At 40.7% G+C, this 19,493-nt stretch overlaps 1 protein-coding gene and 1 non-coding gene across 2 annotated transcripts in view; one reads left to right on the forward strand and one right to left on the reverse strand.

Annotated features, from left to right (window-relative positions):
- The first annotated feature begins 1,187 nt into the window (after positions 1-1,187).
- Positions 1,188-1,372, forward strand: LOC129496492 (U2 spliceosomal RNA). The gene has a single exon (XR_008661781.1). It is a non-coding gene; the product is annotated as a U2 spliceosomal RNA (small nuclear RNA).
- Positions 1,373-5,500: 4,128 nt separating this feature from the next.
- PPP1R36 (protein phosphatase 1 regulatory subunit 36) overlaps positions 5,501-19,493 on the reverse strand; it is a 32,608-nt gene continuing 18,615 nt past the window's right edge. The window contains 6 exon segments of the mRNA XM_055303716.1: positions 5,501-6,281; positions 6,716-6,907; positions 6,990-7,168; positions 7,675-7,717; positions 16,375-16,450; positions 16,453-16,508. Coding sequence (XP_055159691.1) covers positions 6,095-6,281; positions 6,716-6,907; positions 6,990-7,168; positions 7,675-7,717; positions 16,375-16,450; positions 16,453-16,508 — 733 coding nt within the window. The 3' untranslated portion in view covers positions 5,501-6,094.

Below are 19,493 nucleotides of genomic sequence, written 5' to 3' on the forward strand. Positions count from 1 at the left end.
GATGTATACACACACACATTGGAATATTATTCAGTCATAAAAAAGGAATGGAATCTTGCTATTTACAATGACATGGATAGATCTAGAGAGTATAATGCTAACTGAATGGTCGGTCAGAGAAAGACAAGTATCACAAGATTTCATTCATGTGTAGAATTTAAGAAACAAACGAGTAAAGGGAGAATAAAAAGAGAAAAATCAAGAAACAGATTCAACTCTAGAGAACAAACTGATGGTTACCAAAGAGGAGGCAGGTGGCAAGATGGGTGAAATAGTGACAGAGATTAAGGAGTGCATGTCTCATGATAAGCACCACCAGGTGATTAAAATGAAAACTTAATAAAAAATAAAATAAAAATTAGAGTATTTATTTTTTATTGTGGAGTTGTAAGAATCCATTATATATTCTGAATACCAGACCTTTATCACATACACAATTTGCAAATATTTTCTCCCATTCTGTGGATTGTTTTCACTTATAACAGCTTTATTGAGATATAACTATGCCATACAGTTCATCATTAAAGTGTAAAATGTAATTGTCTTTAGTATATTCACAGAGTTAAACAACCATCATCCTTATTTTCTTGACAATGTCCTTTGAAGTACAAAAGTTATTAATTTTGATGAAATCCAATTTATCAATTTTTTTGGTTGCTTATGTTTTCGGTGTCATTCATACTTAAGAAACCAATGTCTAACCCAAGATCATCAAAATTTACTCCAACATTTTCTTCTAAAACTTTTCTAGTTTTAGCTCTTACATTTAGGTCTATTTTTTTTTAAGATTTTATTTATTTATTTATTTATTTATTTATTTATTTATTTATTTATTTATGAGAGACACAGAGAGAGAGGCAGAGACACAGGCAGAGAGAGGAGCAGGAGCAAGGAGCCCCATGTGGGACACGATCCCGGATCCCAGGATCATGCCCTGGGCCAAAGGTGGACGTTCAACCGCTGAGCCACCCAAGTGTCCCTACATTTAGGTCTATTATCCCTTTTGAGTTAAATTTTGAAATCAGAATGTGTTAGTCTTCCAACTTTGTTCTTTTGCAAAATTGTTTTGCTTATCTGGATCTCTTACACTTTCATATGAATTTTAAGAAACTTAAAAGAAGTATAGAGAAAGAAATTTCTGAATCATCTTTTAAGGTGGCTGCATCATTTTTATTATCCCAGCAGTGATCGCTTCTCGGCCTTTTGGCTAAGATCAAGTGTAGTATCCCAGCAGTGAATAAGAGTTCCATTGCTCTACAACCTCACCAGCATTTGGTATTCAGGTTTTTGGACTTTAGCCATGGCTAATAGGCATTGTAGTGACATCTCATAACTTTTTTAATTTGTCTTCCCTAATGCTTGTGAACATCTCTTCATATGCTTTTTTGTGTGTATATTTTCTTTGGTAAGATATCTTCTTATGAAAAGTTTTTGCCCATTTTTAAATTGGATTGTTTTCTTATTGTTGATTTTTAAGAGTTTTTTGTATATTTTGCATTCAAATCCTCTGTCAGATATGAGTTTTGCAGATATTTTCTAATTGGTAGCTTGTCTTTTCATTCACTTAATTGCCAAATATTAAACACACACACACACACACACACACACACACCCCAACCCAAAAACAAAAACAAAAAATCTTTGATAAGCTTTAACAATGCACCTGCTTAAAAAATATCAAAGGGTACCCATTTAAGTCTGTTGCTTTGTAAATTACTAGAAGAGACTCTCTCTAGAAAGAACTAGTGGCAAGTAAGGATGTGTATTTGGATTTCAGCCCCCATCCATCTCTTTGACTGATGCCTTTGTGCAAGCCATAAACCACATAATCACATTGCAACAACCCTCATTGTTCTTAAGTGTATCCTTAGTACACTTACAGAACCTTCCACGATAAGCTTGTGCCTATTCTCTTGCCACTTCTCATTCTTCTATCTTTTCTCTCTATACCCACAAAAGCTTTATCTCAGCAACTTGAAAAGGCTTTGCTTCCAGCCTCAAGACTTTCATGGCCAGTGTGGCAGGCTGACTTTTAAGATGGCCCCCAGTGATCCTCACTTCATATTCATGACCCTGTATAGTCTCCTCCCATTGAACCTTGTGACTTGCTTCTAAAGGACAGAATACAGCAGACTGATGGAATGGAAGTTCCAATACTAGGTAAATGACTAACTTCTGTCTTGCACACTTTCTCTTCCTTTCTTACTTGTTCACTCTGATGAAGCCTACTGATATATTATCAGCTACTGAGGCACAGGCTCATATAGCACAGGCTTATGAGTCATACTGGAAGCAGATCAAACCCCAGTTGAGCCTTCAGATGACTTCAGCCCTGGTTGACACACTGGTTGAAAACTTTTTGAGAGGCCAGGATTTGGAAGATTCAAGCTAAGCTGCATCCACATGCCTGACCCACAGAAACTGCGAGATAATAAATGTTACTGTTTTAAGTCACTGTTTGGGGATAAGGTGTTTCACAGAAATAGATAACTAATACTTAGGAGTATTCCCCTTATCACTTCCTGCCACTTTAATCCCATGTGTCAAGTCTCAGATTTACTCATTCATTCATTCATTCATTTTTAAGTAGCTCCATGCCTAGCATGGAGCCCAATGTGAAGTTTGGAACTCAAAACCCTGAGATCAAGACCTGAGCAGAGATCAAGAGTCAAATGCTTAATTGACGTAGCCACCTAGGCACTGCTATTTTTAAAATTTCTTTTAAGATTTAAGATTTTATTTATTTATTCATGAGAGACACAGAGAGAGAGCGAGGCAGAGACACAGGCAGAGGGATAAGCAGGCTCCATGCTGGGAGCCCAATGTGGGACTCAATCCCTGGACCCCACCCTGAGCCAAAGGCAGACGCTCAACCACTGAGCCACCAAGGCGTCCCTTTTTTAAATTTTTAAAAAGATTTTTGTTTATTTATTCATGAAAGACAGAGAGAGAGAGGCAGAGACATAGGCAGAGGGAGAAGCAGGCTCCCCGCAGGGAGCCTGATGCGGGACTTGATCCCAGGACCCCAGGATCATAACCTCAGCTAAAGGCAGATGCTCAACCACTGAGCCACCCAGGTGTCCCTAGGATTTTATTTTTTAAAGTAATCATTACAACCAATGTGGGGCTCGAAGTCACAACCATGAGATCAAGAGTCACAGGCTCTAAATACGAAGCCAGTCAGGCACCCCTCAAGTCTCAGATTTAAATGTCACTTCCTTAGGGATAAACTCTTCTTTACCTGCCTATCCTGTACATCCCAGCAAGTCTCTAGTTGCACTCTCTTGGCATTCTCTTCTTATGCAGCATTCGTCACCACTGCAATTAGCTCATTATCTAGGTATTTGTTTCCTGTCTGTCTCTCCCTAAGACTTGTCACTTCCAAATCAGAGCTGGTTGTGTTTTTTCTACACTGAATTCCTAGCACCAAACACAGTGCCCAGCACACAGTGCGGATATACTAATTATGGAATGAAAAAGTGAATAAACAAATGAAGGAATTAGTAAATGAAGTAAACCAAAGCCTCAACATTCGCAAAGGAGGTAGAGAAAAGCCCAGTGCCTTAGTAGTTACAAAAGTCTTGTAATTCTCAACCTTTATTTTAAAATATCAAAAAATAAAAGCTAAAACCATGTCAACATATTCTAGATAGAAATTTTCGTGACAGGGATCCCTGGGTGGCGCAGCGGTTTGGCGCCTGCCTTTGGCCCAGGGCACGATCCTGGAGACCAGGGATCGAATCCCACGTCGGGCTCCCGGTGCATGGAGCCTGCTTCTCCCTCTGCCTGTGTCTCTGCCTCTCTCTCTCTCTCTCTGTGACTATCATAAAAAAAAAAAAAAAAAAAAAGACAAATGTTCAAAAAAAAAAAAGAAAGAAATTTTTGTGACAGATGCATTATAACCAAATTCTCTAATAAGTTAAAAGTCCAACAAAGGTTAGCTCATGGTCCATGATTTTGATAAGAACTTTGCAGGTTTTTTTTTTTAATAATTTTTATTTTATTTAATTTATGATAGGCACACAGAGAGAGAGAGAGGCAGAGACATAGGCAGAGGGAGAAGCAGGCTCCATGCACCGGGAGCCCGACGTGGGATTCGATCCCGCGTCTCCAGGATCGCGCCCTGAGCCAAAGGCAGGCGCTAAACCGCTGCGCCACCCAGGGATCCCTGCAGGTTTTTTTTTTTTAAGATTTATTTATTTTAGAGAGAGGGAGAAGGAGACAGCATGTGCAGGGGGAGGGGCAGAGGGAGAGAATCTCCAGTAGACTCCCTGCTGAGTGAAGAGCCTGATGTGGGGCTGGACCCCACAATCCTGAGATCATGACCTGAACCGAAATCAAGAGTCAAATGCTTAACCAACTGAGCCAACCAGGTGCCCCATAACTTTGCAGTTTTAATGGAGGTTGTTATAGGAATTGACTTGGATGGTAAAGGATGACAGCGTGAAGATGGAGAGTATGTTTAACAGAAGCTGCCCCACATTATCAATAGGCTGGAGCTGGTGTTCCTCTACTTCTGTTGTTAAATCTGGGGAGAGTGTCCAGTTTTCTCTCTGAAATGAATGAGTTTTTAGCTAAAGGCTAAAATGAGGATTTTGAAACCTGAGGATAAATCTGTGACCAGAGAAAGGTTAATTCAGTCCAGTTGCTTTAGCTGGTTAAACTCTTTTAAAATAATAACAATAGGGATCCCTGGGTGGCGCAGCGGTTTGGCACCTGCATTTGGCCTAGGGTGCGATCCTGGAGACCTAGGATCGAATCCCACGTCGGGCTCCCGGTGAATGGAGCCTGCTTCTCCCTCTGCCTGTGTCTCTGCCTCTCTCTGTCTCTCTGTGTGTGACTATCATAAATAAATAAAAATTAAAAAAAATAATAACAATATATAATCAGCAGCTCTGTATTCCACGTAGTGGAGTGGTTTCCTTAGTGATTCTTTATTTTTTTTTTTAAGATTTTATTTGAGAGAACGTGTGCACAAGTGAGCTGAGGGGCAGAGGGAGAGGGAGAAGCAGACTCTCCACTGAGCAGGGTGCCCAATGTGAGACTCAATTCCAGGACCCTGAGATCATGACCTGAGCTGAAAGGCAGACACTTAACCAACTGAACCACCCAGGCACCCTTCCTCAATGATTCTTAATCATCACCACCTGCCAAATAACATCCAACTCCCTCCCTAGCTGGACATTGAGCTGTCCTTTCCAGCCTGCTCCTCCACTGTTCCCTTTGCAGGCGCCATGCTCCTGCCTTTACTCAGTCATAGGGCACATTTTTTCATCTCTGGGCCTTTGCACATGTTCTCCCTCTGACTAGAAGTCCCCCTTTAGTGCCAACCAATCCCAGCAAAGCAAAATTCAAGTTAAAGTGCCCCTGGTCCCCCTAGAAGTGATTGCTTTTCTGCTCTGTCCTCTTAAGGCACTTGGTTTTTACCCCTTTTATGGCCTCCAACACATTCAATATTGTCTTGTAAGCAGGTGCATATTTTATTTATCTCAATCTCCTATGTTTCTCAAGATTTTATTTATTTATTCATGATAGAGAGAGAGAGAGAGAGAGATACAGGCAGAGGGAGAAGCAGGCTCCATGCAGGGAGCCCAACGCAGGACTCGATCCCAGGACTCCAGGATCACGCCCTAGGCCGAAGGCAGGCGCCAAACCGCTGAGCCACCCAGGGCTGCCCCAGGAAGTTTCATTTTTAAAACATTTTAATTTCCCTTTTTATAAAATTTACTTTTCAAATGTACCAAAGATACTCTCTCATATAGTAAAAATGAGCTTAGAAACAAATACACAGGATGTTTCTTCACTAGTCCCCTAGAATATTGGCTAAATATTCTAATACATTACCATTACTCTAAACAGTCACATAGAAGCCAAGGAAGTAAATATATAATAACAAAACAAACTAGTCAATACAGGAAAATGAGCTTTTCAAGAGCTTTCTGGGATTCCTTGTCTACTATTCCACTTTTAACAAAATAATTTGAACAACTTAAAAAGTTTAACAATAATAAATATTAGTCCTATATAAAGTGATTAAATCAAAGTAGTTTACTTCAAATATAGGAACTTAATTACAGAAATGGAAGGTACCCGATTATTTAGGGAATGTTGTTTGAGAGGATAGTGTTCTCATGACTAAGTTCAGTGTATCTTGGATTTTCATGTTATTTTTTTCGATTAGGGAAGAATGTCTCCCATCTGATTTCATGTTTTCTTCCAGATCAAGAGGAAGAAGGGTATGGAGGTTGAACAGACATCGAGGCTCCCCCAGGATGCCAACTCTGTGAAAAGAATTATTGGTAGAGCAGAAGCAGTGAGGCCAAAGAAAAGGGTGTATAGTTGTACTTGTGTGTGTGTGTAGCTTTGGTCCAGAAACTCAGCCGACAGTAAGATTTTGTACTAGCCCTTCCCACATTTCCCAGAGATGGTTCTTCTAATGAAGAAACCTCAGCCTTATAAAGTCGGCTACTCCCTCCTCCAAATTAGAACTATTTGAAGTCTAGCATATTCGTCTAGCAATGTTTTCTAGTCTAGATGGGTATACCAAGAACTGCTTGGGAAAGGAAACAGTGGGGAGGAGAGGGGGTGGGTAAGAAGAAAGCTTTCATCTTTGTTCAACTTTTTGGACAGAGCATGGTGTCTGAGCCCCTGGCCCACCTGGCCCAACCTAGGACATGACTTGAGGTTCTCCTTTCTCTCTCCTTGGGCCACTTACGTTGGCATAGGCACAGAGTCCAGACTTTCCATGTGCTCTTGCATCTGGGCTGGGAATTTGATGCCTACTTGATGATTCTTTTTCTCAAAGATATCCTGAGCTTTTTCTCTGAGAGATGGCAGCAGAGTAGACATGACTGGAGAGTGCATGTGAATGGCTTTTTTAATCGCTGGGCGTTTTGCCATCATTCTCCTGGGGTGGGGAGAGGTGATTTAGGTTACATCATCCTGTTTTCAAAAATGTCCTTGAGCTTTGGAAAGTCAAAAGGTCATACCTGAATTGTACAAGAGTCATGCGTTTCTTTTCCCCTCCTGATTCTTCATCCTCACGCTTCCTCCGAGGAATGTTGAACAAATTGGTACGAAAGAGCCTCCCTATTTCTTCCTCAATCTCTGTGAAGTGTTGACGTCGGAAGACAATCCAAGCTACATACGTACAGAAAGTATAAAAGGACTACAACAGAAAACAGACAACAGTCACGACCCAGCTATGGGAGTAAAAGCTCCCACCTATCTCTGTAACACCGCTAAGCAGACCCAAACCCAGATGACCCCATTTCTCCACATTCCTGAAAAGCTGTGGGAAATTACACATGTAGTCACCTTTGCAGGAGGAAGGTAAGACCAGAAGTTTACTATATGGTATATAGCTTGTTAGCATCCTTTTCAAGAAAAGATATTCAATAAAAATAAGTGCCTGACAAATGGATATTGGTTATTGGTATACTTCATTTTTTAAAAGATCTTATTTATTTATTCATGAGAGACACAGAGAGAGGCAGAGACATAGGCAGAGGGAGAAGCAGGCTCCTTGTGGAGAGCCTGATGCAGAACTTGATTCCAGGACCCCGGGATCATGACCTGAGCCAAAGGCAGATACTCAACCACTGAGCCACCCAGGTGCTCCCTACTTCATGTTTCATATGAAAGAGAAAAAGCCCCAAAATGTAAGTGACTTACCTCAAAGAATTTCCAATCTTTTTGTGTATCTGAGATTTTCTCCCTGCAATATAATAAATTCACAGCTATAGGTTGAAGGCAACTTCAACCTTTCAGTGATCTACACAACCCTCTATCTTTAAAAGTCCTCTTGGCAGGATCATTGCTTGTGGCCCACGGCTATTTGGCCACATAAATGCTATCTATCAAAATATAGTGATGAGTCCCAATATCTTTTTCTTCAGCTTCTTAGGTTATACAGATCAAAACTCCTAGAGTGTTTGGTCAAAAGTTAATAAATTCAGGATACACAAGTTAGCAGGAAATGTATTCTTATGAATGTTTTTGGTGATGTGAGTATTGGGGAAGAAGGGGAATGGAAAGGTGGTAAAGAGGTAACACGGGGTAGGGAAACAGAGAACTAAGAAGTCTAAAATGGAGAGAAAGACAAAGAATACACATCTTAAAAAGATCAAAAACATCTTTAAATAAAATCTTCAGTTGACTGGAGACAGTAGTGTGTTCTTCCTTTTAGATGCAGTATATATACTGGGCCTTGTCACTTAAAGGCAGGCATCTGCTCAGGACTCCTTGCAACATGAATTCAGTGTTAAGGTTACTGTACCAGCACGGGCATGCTTACTAAACTTGGTCTCCCTCCCCAACACAAGCCATTCTAATTCTGATTCCCAGCCCAAAGAGAGCAAGCATGGCCTGTGGAGGACTTGAGAACTGATGGAGAGGGCTGTGCACCTGCAATCACTTGGTCACTCAAGGGGGCCAAAGCTAGACCCAGGCACTCCGAGACTGATTCTGAATTTGCTTCTGGTTTTGCCTGGGACTTCCTCCGAGTAGCAGTCTCCCAGGATTGGCCTTGCTATATCAGGCTTTCATGAACAATCCTGAACTGCAGTGGTCTGGGGAAGATGACCCAAACCCCTCGAGACCTCCAGCCTTCTCAAAGGGACTTCATGATCTGTGTGGGCCCGAAATAGCCCTCTATTTGGAGGAAACACTGAAGCATTAGTTAAACTTTTACCGGGGCAGATTCCTCCCCTCTTGCAGCCTCTTTATTCATACACTGGTTTTCTCATGTGCAAGTCTTCAATAAAGAAGGCAGGCAATAATTACAGTGCACATTTACTAAGTACAGACTATAATGCCAAGTTCTATGCTAAGCCCTTTACATTATCATTTTAGTCCTCATAAGATCTCTATGATGTAGTCAACTTTACAGCTGAGACTGAAGTCCAAAGACACCTTTAATTAGGAACAGAGTCTGTACTAAAACTCGGGCCTGTCAGATCTCCACATTTGTCCCTGATACCTGAATGCTAGGGAAATCAGATTTTCCTTTAGATTATTTTGCAGACTTGAAAACATTAAACTACGGAGCCCGGCAGAGGCTTTCAAGACAAGCCTCAGCATCCTTCTGTGCCACCTGAAGGATCCACCTGATGGGAGTACTGTTCCCATATGGCATTTCCACCCTTCCACGGCATCTGCCAGCTGACACCAGACACCATGCAGACCCACCAAGCTGAAGCAAAAACCAACTAAGCTAAGTTTTTGGGCAGCCCAGGTGGCTCAGTGGTTTAGCACTGCCTTCAGCCCAGGGCATGATCCTGAAGACCTGGATCGAGTCCCACATTGGGCTTCCTGCATGGAGCCTGCTTCTCCCTCTGTCTCTCTCTCTGTGTGTGTCTCTCATGAATAAATAAATAAAATCTTAAAAAAAAAAAAACCTCAGTTTTTGGAATATCAAGTCAGCCTGCCTTCTGGGAGATTTAGAGCGGCACATATGTTTGTACAACCCAAACTACCACCATCTTAGTGAGGTTTTGAAATGACAAAGTGTGCACGAAACACACACTTTCTCCTCCTCTTCTTCTTCTCTCTCTCTCTTTATTTTTATTTTATTTTTTTAAAGATTTTATTTATTCAAAGAGACAGAGAGAGAGGGGCAGAGACACAGGCAGAGGGAGAAGCAGGCTCCAGGATCACACCCCAGGCTGCAGGAGGCGCTAAACCGCTGCGCCACAGGGGCTGCCCTCTCTCTCTTTTTTTAGAGACAGGGAGTGAGCAAATGCACAGGGGTATGGGTGAGCAGAGGGAGAAGGGGAGAAAGAATCTTAAGCAAGCTCCATGCCCAGTGCAAAGCCCATCTGGGGCTTGATCTCACGATCCTGACATTATGATCTGAGCCGAAATCAAGAGTCAGATGCTTAAACTGACTAAGCCACCTGGGTACTCCTCTCTCTCTCTCCTAAGTAATCTCTACACCTAACATGGGGCTTCAACTCATGACCTTGAGATCAAGAGTTGCATGCTCTTCTGACTGAGCCAGTTGGTTGCCCCTCTTCTTCTCTTTTTAAACATTAGAAGAGAAGCTACCATGAACCTCTTCCCCTCCCCCTCAAGTTGCCATAAAACTGGGACTTCTTTCTCCCCTTAAAGTCCAAAGCAAATTGATGGAGCCTATCCCACAGAAATCAAGTACAGAATGTAGTGGATTTCTTCTTACCAGTCTGACTTAGCTGCACATGTGAACCTGAAATGAGTCCAGGAAATGGAGGCAGAGAATGAGCACATTTGGGAAACTCCTAGTTTAACTCCTAGTTTAAATTCATCTCTTGGTGAATTCTGAGTCATTTGTCTTCTTTTTAAATTTATTGTATAATTTTTAAATTAAGTACATCATAATTATTAACTGATTATAAATTTAAAATTTTACAGAGCATAAATAACAAATTTAAACACTCCATATCCTCCACAAATTGAAAAAGGCTTTATAATAGCAAAATCCAATAGAAATTTAATACAAATGTAATTTAAAAATTTCTGATAGCCACAGTAAAAAGAAACTGGCAAAATTAATTTTAATATTTATTGCATCCAAACCCTGAAATATTATCATTTTAATATGTAATCAATATTTTAGAATGATTAATGACGTATTTTATTCATTTGTAAGCTTGTTTGTATACTGTATATTTTACATTTATAGCACATTTAAATATGGGCCAGCTACAATCCAAGTGCTCAATAGCCACATGTGGCAAGCAGCTACTATGCTAGTCAGCAAAAATGCTGTACATTTCACTTGTGAGGGCAAACTCTAAAGAAAAGGGGGGAAAGCCAGTCTGGTGGTAAACCCAGAGATTTTTGTTGGCCTGTTGCAATGCTTTCTTGTTCCTTCTTGCTACATTAGATCTTAGCTCTAAATCAACACAAAGAAAGTGTATCATATTTTAGTCATTCCTGGGGGGAGAAAATGCCTAGGGCCAGGCCCATAGGGTCCTGCTCCTGAGGGAAAAAAGGTAGTGTTCCTTAAATCAGTTTTTTTTTAAATTTTATTTTATTTATTCATGAGAGACACACAGAGAGAGAGAGAGAGAGAGAGAGAGAGAGGCAGAGACACAGGCAGAGGTAGAAGCAGGCTCCATGCAGGGAGCAGCACATGGGACTCGATCCCCGGTCTCCAGGATCAGGCCCTGGGCTGAAGGCGGCGCTAAAATGCTGAGCCACCCAGGCTGCCCTTAAATCAGGTTTAAATGAAGGTCAAGGCCTACTCTGCACAAAGGAAGAGACTATCAAAGGAAAGTGTTTGGGGGCCGGGAAAGAGGTATCATTGATTGGGACTGGGAGGGTGGGGGTGGGAAATGGGGTTTAAGGTTTAAGGATGATTTATAAATCTGAGCTTCAAAGAGATCCTTTTCTCTGTATGGTCATCCCCATGCCAGCTTTTCTGGTCCCCATCAGGTGACAGCTAGCATTGAGAGCAAAGAAGAGGATAGAAATCCTAGAGTAGAGGTGGGGGTGGAGCCTGAATTGGCTGTAACCAAAAAATAGATCTAATTCAATGGCAAGTGCCATCAAGGGGGCTTCTTATCTATTTTGGAAAACACAGAGATCTTTTACTTGAACGCGCTCATCAAAATCGTGCCAAAGCTTTACAATATTAGGATTTTACAGATGTATTTAGAATAGAAAGGCATGTCCTCCTACTTCTCAAGAAACATGAAAACGCTAAATTAACAGCCCCCAAATTGCTGGGTCTTCTGAAATCTCTAATTTAAATCTAGAGACAAATAACATAAGGTGTCCTAGTCCAATATTAAGCATAGATATATTAGAGAGAAAAGTCAGAAAATACACAAGAATGTTCTCATGAGAACATTAGCTTACTCACATTAAGTAAAATAATGATATGTTAGAATCAGGTAATCACATAACTGGCAAAACTGTCCTCATCTTCTAGATAAAAATAGCCAAAAGAACAATATAAACTCCTTTCAAGAACATAATCAACACCCATGGCCAATTAACAACTTTTATTGGCAAAACATGCTGTAATCTGTTTTCCTTGATATCCTTTGGCTTTTTTGACCTGAATGGAATTTGTTATGTGAATGGTGGGTGGTGAGCTCTAAACCCATTCTTTTCCAAACTATTTTCCAATAGGCAGGAGAAAAGCTTGTGATGTTGCTTACAACAGCAAAAAAGACCAGCACCTCTTGGAGATGAGCCAGTGCTAAACTGAAGCAGTCAGTATCTTTCAAACAGAGTTCTTTAAAAATTTGTATAAAAATTACATTGTAATAAAAATTTACCATTAAAAGTATAATAATGTGGGCAGCCCCGGTGGCGCAGCGGTTTAGCGCTGCCTGCAGCCCAGGGTGCGATCCTGGGGACCCGGAATCGAGTCCCATGTTGGGCTCCTTGCATGGAGCCTGCTTCTCCCTCTGCCTGTGTCTCTGCCTCTCTCTCTCTCTCTCTCTGTGTCTCTCATGAATAAATAAATAAAATCTTTAAAAAAAATAAAAAAATAAAAGTATAATAATGTGAGGGTCTATATCTAGAGAACTAAAAGATACAATAAAAAATTTTTAGTTATGAGACAATTATTTATAGTCTGGGTATTTTTTAAAAAGATTTTATTTATTTACTCATGAAAGACACACACACAGAGAGAGGCAGAGACATAGGCAGAGTGAGAAGCAGGCTCTATGCAGGGAGCCTGATGTGGGACTCTATCCCAGGACTCCGGGATCATACCCTGAGCCAAACGCAGATGCTCAACCACTGAGCCACCCAGGCATCCCTAGTTTGGGTATTTTTAATCTCAAAATTAGTCTGCACTGCACATGTGCTTTTATTTTTTTTAATTTTAATTTTTTATTTTTATTTTTTTAAAGATTTTATTTATTTATGAGAGAGAGAGAGAGAGAGAGAGAGAGGCAGAGACACAGGCAGAGGGAGAAGCAGGCTCCGTGCTGGGAACCTGATGTGGGACTTGATCCCGGGACTCCAGGATGATGCCCTGGGCCGAAGGCAGGCACCAAATCGCTGAGCCACCCAGGGATCCCCCTATTTTTTTAATTTTTAAAAGATTTATTTATTTGAGAGAGAGAGAAACAGAGTGTGCACGAGCAAGAGGTAGAAAGGGAAAGAATCTCCAGCAGACTCCCTGCTGAGCCCAAGGTAGCTGGATCCCACAGACCCTGAGATCATGAGGCACCTCTGCACACGTGCTTTAAACATTAAGGGGCACCTGGCTGGCTCAGTTCATAAAACATACAACTCTTAATCTCAGGGTTGTGAATTCAAGCCTCATATTGGGTGCAGAGATTACTTAAAAATAAAAATCTTTAAAGATTAAACATTAGGGTAGCCCGGGTGGCTCAGGGGTTTAGTGCGGCCTTCAGCCCAGGATGTGGTCCTGGCAACCTGGGATCGAGTCAGGCTCCCTGTATGGAATGGAGCCTGCTTCTCCCTCTGCCTGTCTCTGTGCCTGTCTCTCTCTCTGTGTGTGTCTCTCATGAATAAATAAAATCTTTTAAAAAAAGATTAAACATTAGATATTGCCAATATGATTATTCATATTGATTATTCAATATGATTATTAGAGTAGGTGTTTTTCGGGTTTTGTTTGTTTTAGAGTAGGGTTTTTTAACCTTGTTGTGGATAGAAGGTTTGTGGCCCTCCCCCCAGCCATCCCAAATTCATATGTTGAGGCCTTAACAACTATCATGGTTGTAACATTTTAAGGTGGGGTCTTTAGGAGGTAATTAGGTTCAGATGAGGTCATGAGGGTGGAGCCACCATGATGGGATTAGTGTCCTTTTAGGAACAGAGAGGGGCACCTGGATGATTCGGTTAAGCCTCTTTGGCTCAGGTCATGATCTCAAAGTCCTGGGATTGAGCCCCACATGGGGCTCTCCAGTCATCAGCAAATGTGTTTCTCCCTCTCCTCTCTGATCTCTCTTGCTTTGGTTCTCCCTCAAATAAATAAATAAAATCTTAAAAACAAAAACAAAACAGAAAGACAGACTAAGGCTTTCTCTTTCCATCATGGAGGGACCCAGGGAGAAGGCGGCTGTCTGCAAAGCCAGGAAGAGAGCCCTCACAAGAACTCAACAATGCTGGCTTCCTGATCTCTCACTTCCAGGCTTCAGAACTATGAGAAAATAAATTTCTGTTGTTTAAGCCATTCAGTCTCTGGTAATTTGTTATGGCAGCCAGAGCTAATACAAACCTCAAATTCTAGTTTTCTCAATTTGAAGCCAGAATAAATTAGAGTAATATTGAGAAAAAGTAATTTTTTTAAGGGCGGGGAAGAGCAGAGCAGGGGAGAGAGAATCCCAAGCAGGCTCCACACCCAGCTAGGAGCCCAACACAGAACTTGATCTCATAATCGTGAGATCATGACATGAGCTGAAATCAAGATTAGTACGCTTAACCAATTAGGTCACCTAGGTGCCCCTGAGAAAAAGTTATTTTACCAGTCATTGAAGAGGAAACTGTAAAGCTGATGATGAACTTGTATGACTATTGAATAGCATCAGAAACAAAGTAGAAATGTTCAAATATAGATTTTTAACATTGTCATAATATGCAAAAACATAAACATCAAAACAAAAGCAAAAAACTAGAAAAAAATGGCCAAGTCTTGCTATATGAAACATAAATTATATAAATACTCACTTTCTGATAATGGTTAAAACCAGAAGAGGCAGTAATTAACTTTAATAATTCATAATATTAATATAAAAAACAAGCAATAAATTATTTTATACAGAAAAAGAGCACAGACCCCACAGACATGAAAAATATTCAAAATCAAATAAAATAGCTTTAAGCTCTTTTTTTAAGTTTTAAGCTATCAAAAATATTAAACTAATAGAGCTAGGTATGCTTACTGCTGATGTGATACAAAATGTTTTAACCTTTTTGGAGAATGATCTGGCAATATGTAACAAGAGCTAAAAAACTACTGATGCCTTCTAAGTAAATATATTTGGGTAATAAGCCATAAGTAAGCAGCCCAAATAGAGTAATTTATATAAAGATATCCAATGCAGAAATATAATGAAGCAGAAAAACTGAAACCACATAAGCATGCACAGAAGGGATAGTGAAGCAAACTAGTATATTACACAATAGAATAACTATAGTTGCTAGTCAAAGTGGTAGGTGAAACTATGTAAACAGAATAACAGAATAAAGTACAAAGAAAATATAGAACATAAAGCATACAGAAATACCTGTATTTTGAAAATGTGGGGAATGTGGATAGAAACCATGAATTCTGGTTTTTTCCTATAAAGTTAAAAATAAGAGTTCTGGCAATGGTGTGGCTCCTGAGCCTACTGTGATAAAACAATTTTAAAAAATTGTCCTGTGATAAGACAATTAAAAAAAAGATTTTAAGTAATCTCTACACCAAATGTGGAACTCAGACTCACAATCCAGAGATCAAGAGATGGGTGCTCTACTGAGCCAGCCAGATGCCCCATGAGACACTTACATTTAAATTATAGTAATATATAAACTGTCATTCTTTTTTAATATTTTATTTACTTATTCATGAGAGACACACAGAGAGGGAGAGGCAGAGACACAGGCAGAGGGAGAAGCAGGCTCCATGCGGGGAGCCGGATGTGGGACTCGATTCCGGGTCTCCAGGATCAGGCCCTGGGCTGAAGGTGGCGCTAAATGGCTGAGCCACTGGGGCTGCCCTACACTGTGATTCTTTTTTTTTTTTTTTAAGATTGATTGATTGATTGATTGATTCATTGAGAGAGAGAGAGAGAGAGAGAGAGAGAGAGACAGGCAGAGACACAGGCAGAGGGAAAAGCAGGCTCCATGCGGTGAGCCGGATGCGGGACTCGATTCCGGGCCTCCAGGATCAGAGCCCGGGCTGCAGGCGGCGCTAAACCGCTGCGCCACCGGGGCTGCCCCTAAACTGTGATTCTAAGGGAAAGATTATCTCCCCATAAACAATGTCATCATATAACCCCCACCTTACTAGCACGTACCCACAGCTATTGTTGCTGCAAAATGAGAGGCAGAAGGGCAGGGGACACACCCAATGTCCCCTTCACCACTGCTCATCACCAGGCCTCCTGCCTGCAGTAGCCATGGGACCCTGGTCCATAGCAGGAAGACTTCCAGGTTGAGAGCAAGATTCCACTGAGCCAATATACCCTTAGAGAAGAGTCTTTTTAACCTAAGCAATGTGGATTCTGGGATTCTTCCCAAACTTGGCTTTCTCAAACAAGACACATGTATTTGAGGCAGAGTCTCACGTGAGTCCATTGATTCTGTACAACAAAAAAGAAAACTTTCACAAGGGCACCAAAATTCAAATTTAAGGATCTTAAGGATATGAAAAAATAAACAAGTGAAGATCTCATGAAATAATAAGTGTGCACTTACTTTCCACAGCACATATGATGTTTGTCAGGCATAGCCAAGCCCAGGACAAGGATGCAGTACTTCTGTGCTAAGTATTTTGTGCTGCTTCTAACTTATTTATAACCAATTCCATCTCTTTTTTCTCTACGAGGCCCCTGAAAAGAAAGTGATCCTTTGAATTAATTTGGGCAAATGTCAGTATTTATTAGCAAAAAGTCAGAAATGTAAACTATTTTGAAAAAAATGCAAGTGAGTCAACACATCTCACTTATCCTTCTGTTTATTTGATTTGAGCTATGGCAGAGGGAGGGTCTCCAAGCCCTTTGATAGTTATTGTAATCAGCATCTCAAGTTTATGGTGAATTTCCACTTTTTAATATTCTTTAGAGTATGTATCCTTCATTTTACATACAGGCAGCCCTAATTTATATAGAACAACTCAACTAACAAATTACCTATACTGGTTTCTGAGGTACCTAGCAGCCCATTTTCCTGCTGTTCTGTTGAGCTATGGAGACTTCCCCTTCAGCTTCTCCTAAATTTCTGATATTACTACTAAGGTTGAAGGCTCAATGTTTGAACTACTCAATGCTTCTTTATTCTCAGTTCTGTGTTTGCTGACAAGCATGGGTGGGCCACGACTCTGGGAACTTTGGTATATATATATATATATATGTATATATGTATATATATATATATATATATATATATATATATTTTTTTTTTTTTTTAAGATATTTATTCATTCAGGGGATCCCTGGGTGGCGCAGTGGTTTAGTGCCTGCCTTTGGCCCGGGGCGCGATCCTGGAGACCCGGGATCGAGTCCCACGTCGGGCTCCCGGTGCATGGAGCCTGCTTCTCCCTCTGCCTGTGTCTCTGCGTCTCTCTCTTTCTCTGTGACTATCATGAATAAATAAATAAAAATTTAAAAAAAGATATTCATTCATTTATTTGACACACAGAGAGCGCACAAGCAGGGGGAGCAGCAGGCAGAGGGAGAGGGAGAAGCAGCCTCTCTGCTAAGCAAGGAGCCTGATGCAAGTCTCAATCCCAGGAACCTGGGATCACAACCTGAGCCAAAGTCTATGGAGCCACCAGCGGCGTGCCTGGCATCAATTATAATAAACTTGCTTCCCTGTGCAAACACTGAAGTTCCAATTGAATTGCAAATGAACTTTCCAAAAGACAGCCTTTTCATAGGTTACAGTGTATCTGGAGCCTAATTTTAGAGTTTTTGCAGTACAATATAGTAGGAAACAATATTGTTAACAATACATTTCAGTGATTGCTATTGAAAAGTGAAGTGTCACTGTCTTTTTATCTGCCTTTTAATTTTCAAAAAGATTTAAACCCAATGAAATGCACTCTTAAACAACAGGGACAAATTACTGCCCTTTTTGATGTTAACCACTAGACAGACCACATGAGGATATGTAGTGGAGGAAGGGGTTTAAGGATAATAGAGATATTTAAAAACACAAATTGTTATCACATGTGGTGAGAAGGCTTGTGAGTCACTGAAATAAGATGAGTTTCTGGAATAAGGTGAGTTCCAACTTTAAATGCCCATATTTCATATAATCCAAACACCTACACCTACCTGCACCCCAATGGCCATCACTATGCCTACCTCCCTGTTTCCTTCAGCAGCTGCCACCCTCTCTTACCCTTCACTCCTACTTTACCAGAGCTGCCAATAGCTAATATTGCTATTGAAAACAAAATAATAAAAAAAATGCCTTGAAATTTTTAGGCCAATAGTTCCTTTTTTTTAAAATAAATTTATTTTTTATTGGTGTTCAATTTACCAACATACAGAATAACACCCAGTGCTCATCCCGTCAAGTGCCCCCGTCAGTGCCCGTCACCCATTCACCCCCACCCCCTACCCTCCTCCCCTTCCACCACCCCTAGTTCGTTTCCCAGAGTTAGGAGTCTTTATGTTCTGTCTCCCTTTCTGATATTTCCCAATCATTTCTTCTCCCTTCCCTTATATTCCCTTTCATTATTATTTATATTCCCCAAATGAATGAGAACATATAATGTTTGTCCTTCTCTGATTGACTTACTTCACTCAGCATAATACCCTCCAGTTCCATCCACGTTGAAGCAAATGGTGGGTATTTGTCGTTTCTAATGGCTGAGTAATATTCCATTGTATACATAAACCACATCTTCTTTATCCATTCATCTTTCATGGACACCGAGGCTCCTTCCACAGTTTGGCTATTGTAGGCCAATAGTTCCTAAGCTCAGATATACTTAAGAATCACCTGGGAGGGGATCCCGGTTTGGCGCCTGCCTTTTGGCTCGCAGCGTGATCCCGGAGTCCTGGGATCGAGTCCCACATTGGGTTCCCTGCATGGAGCCTGCGTCTCTCTCTCTCTCTCTCTCTCTCTCTCTCTCTCTCTCTCTCATAAATAAATAAATAAAATAAAATCTTAAAAAAAAAAAAAAAAGAATCACCTGGGATATTCACTAAAAGTAGATTCCTAATGCCATCCTTCTCCAAGATCCTGATTCAGTAGGTCTGGGTAGAGGCTGGCATTTAAAACAAGTATAATCTGGGGAATCCCTGGGTGGCTCAGTGGTTTAGCGCCTGCCTTTGGCCCAGGGTGTGATCCTGGAGTCCTGGGATCAAGGCCAATGTCGGGCTCCCTGCATGGAGCCTGCTTCTCCTCTGCCTGTGTCTCTACCTCTCTCTGTGTGTCTTTCATGAATAAATAAATAAAATCTTTAAAAAAATAAATAGGGATCCCTGGGTGGCGCAGCGGTTTGGCGCCTGCCTTTGGCCCAGGGCGCGATCCTGGAGACCCGGGATCGAATCCCACATCAGGCTCCCAGTGCATGGAGCCTGCTTCTCCCTCTGCCTGTGTCTCTGCCTCTCTCTCTCTCTCTGTGTGTGACTATCATAAATAAAAAATAAAAATAAAAAAATAAAAATAAAAAAATAAATAAATAAATAAAACAAGTATAATCCTTTGGTAAAAAAAACTGATAATAATTTCAAGTGCCATAAATTGATCATAAATTTGAGCCCAATAATCTCTCCTGGAAATGTATCCTTCCTTTTTTTTAAAAAAATTTTTTATTGTAGGTACTTTATTTTTTTAAAGATTTTATTTATTTATTCATGAGA

The sequence above is a fragment of the Nyctereutes procyonoides genome, unplaced genomic scaffold (genome assembly GCF_905146905.1).
Source record: "Nyctereutes procyonoides isolate TBG_1078 unplaced genomic scaffold, NYPRO_anot_genome, whole genome shotgun sequence".
NCBI classification, from domain to species: Eukaryota; Metazoa; Chordata; class Mammalia; order Carnivora; family Canidae; genus Nyctereutes; species Nyctereutes procyonoides.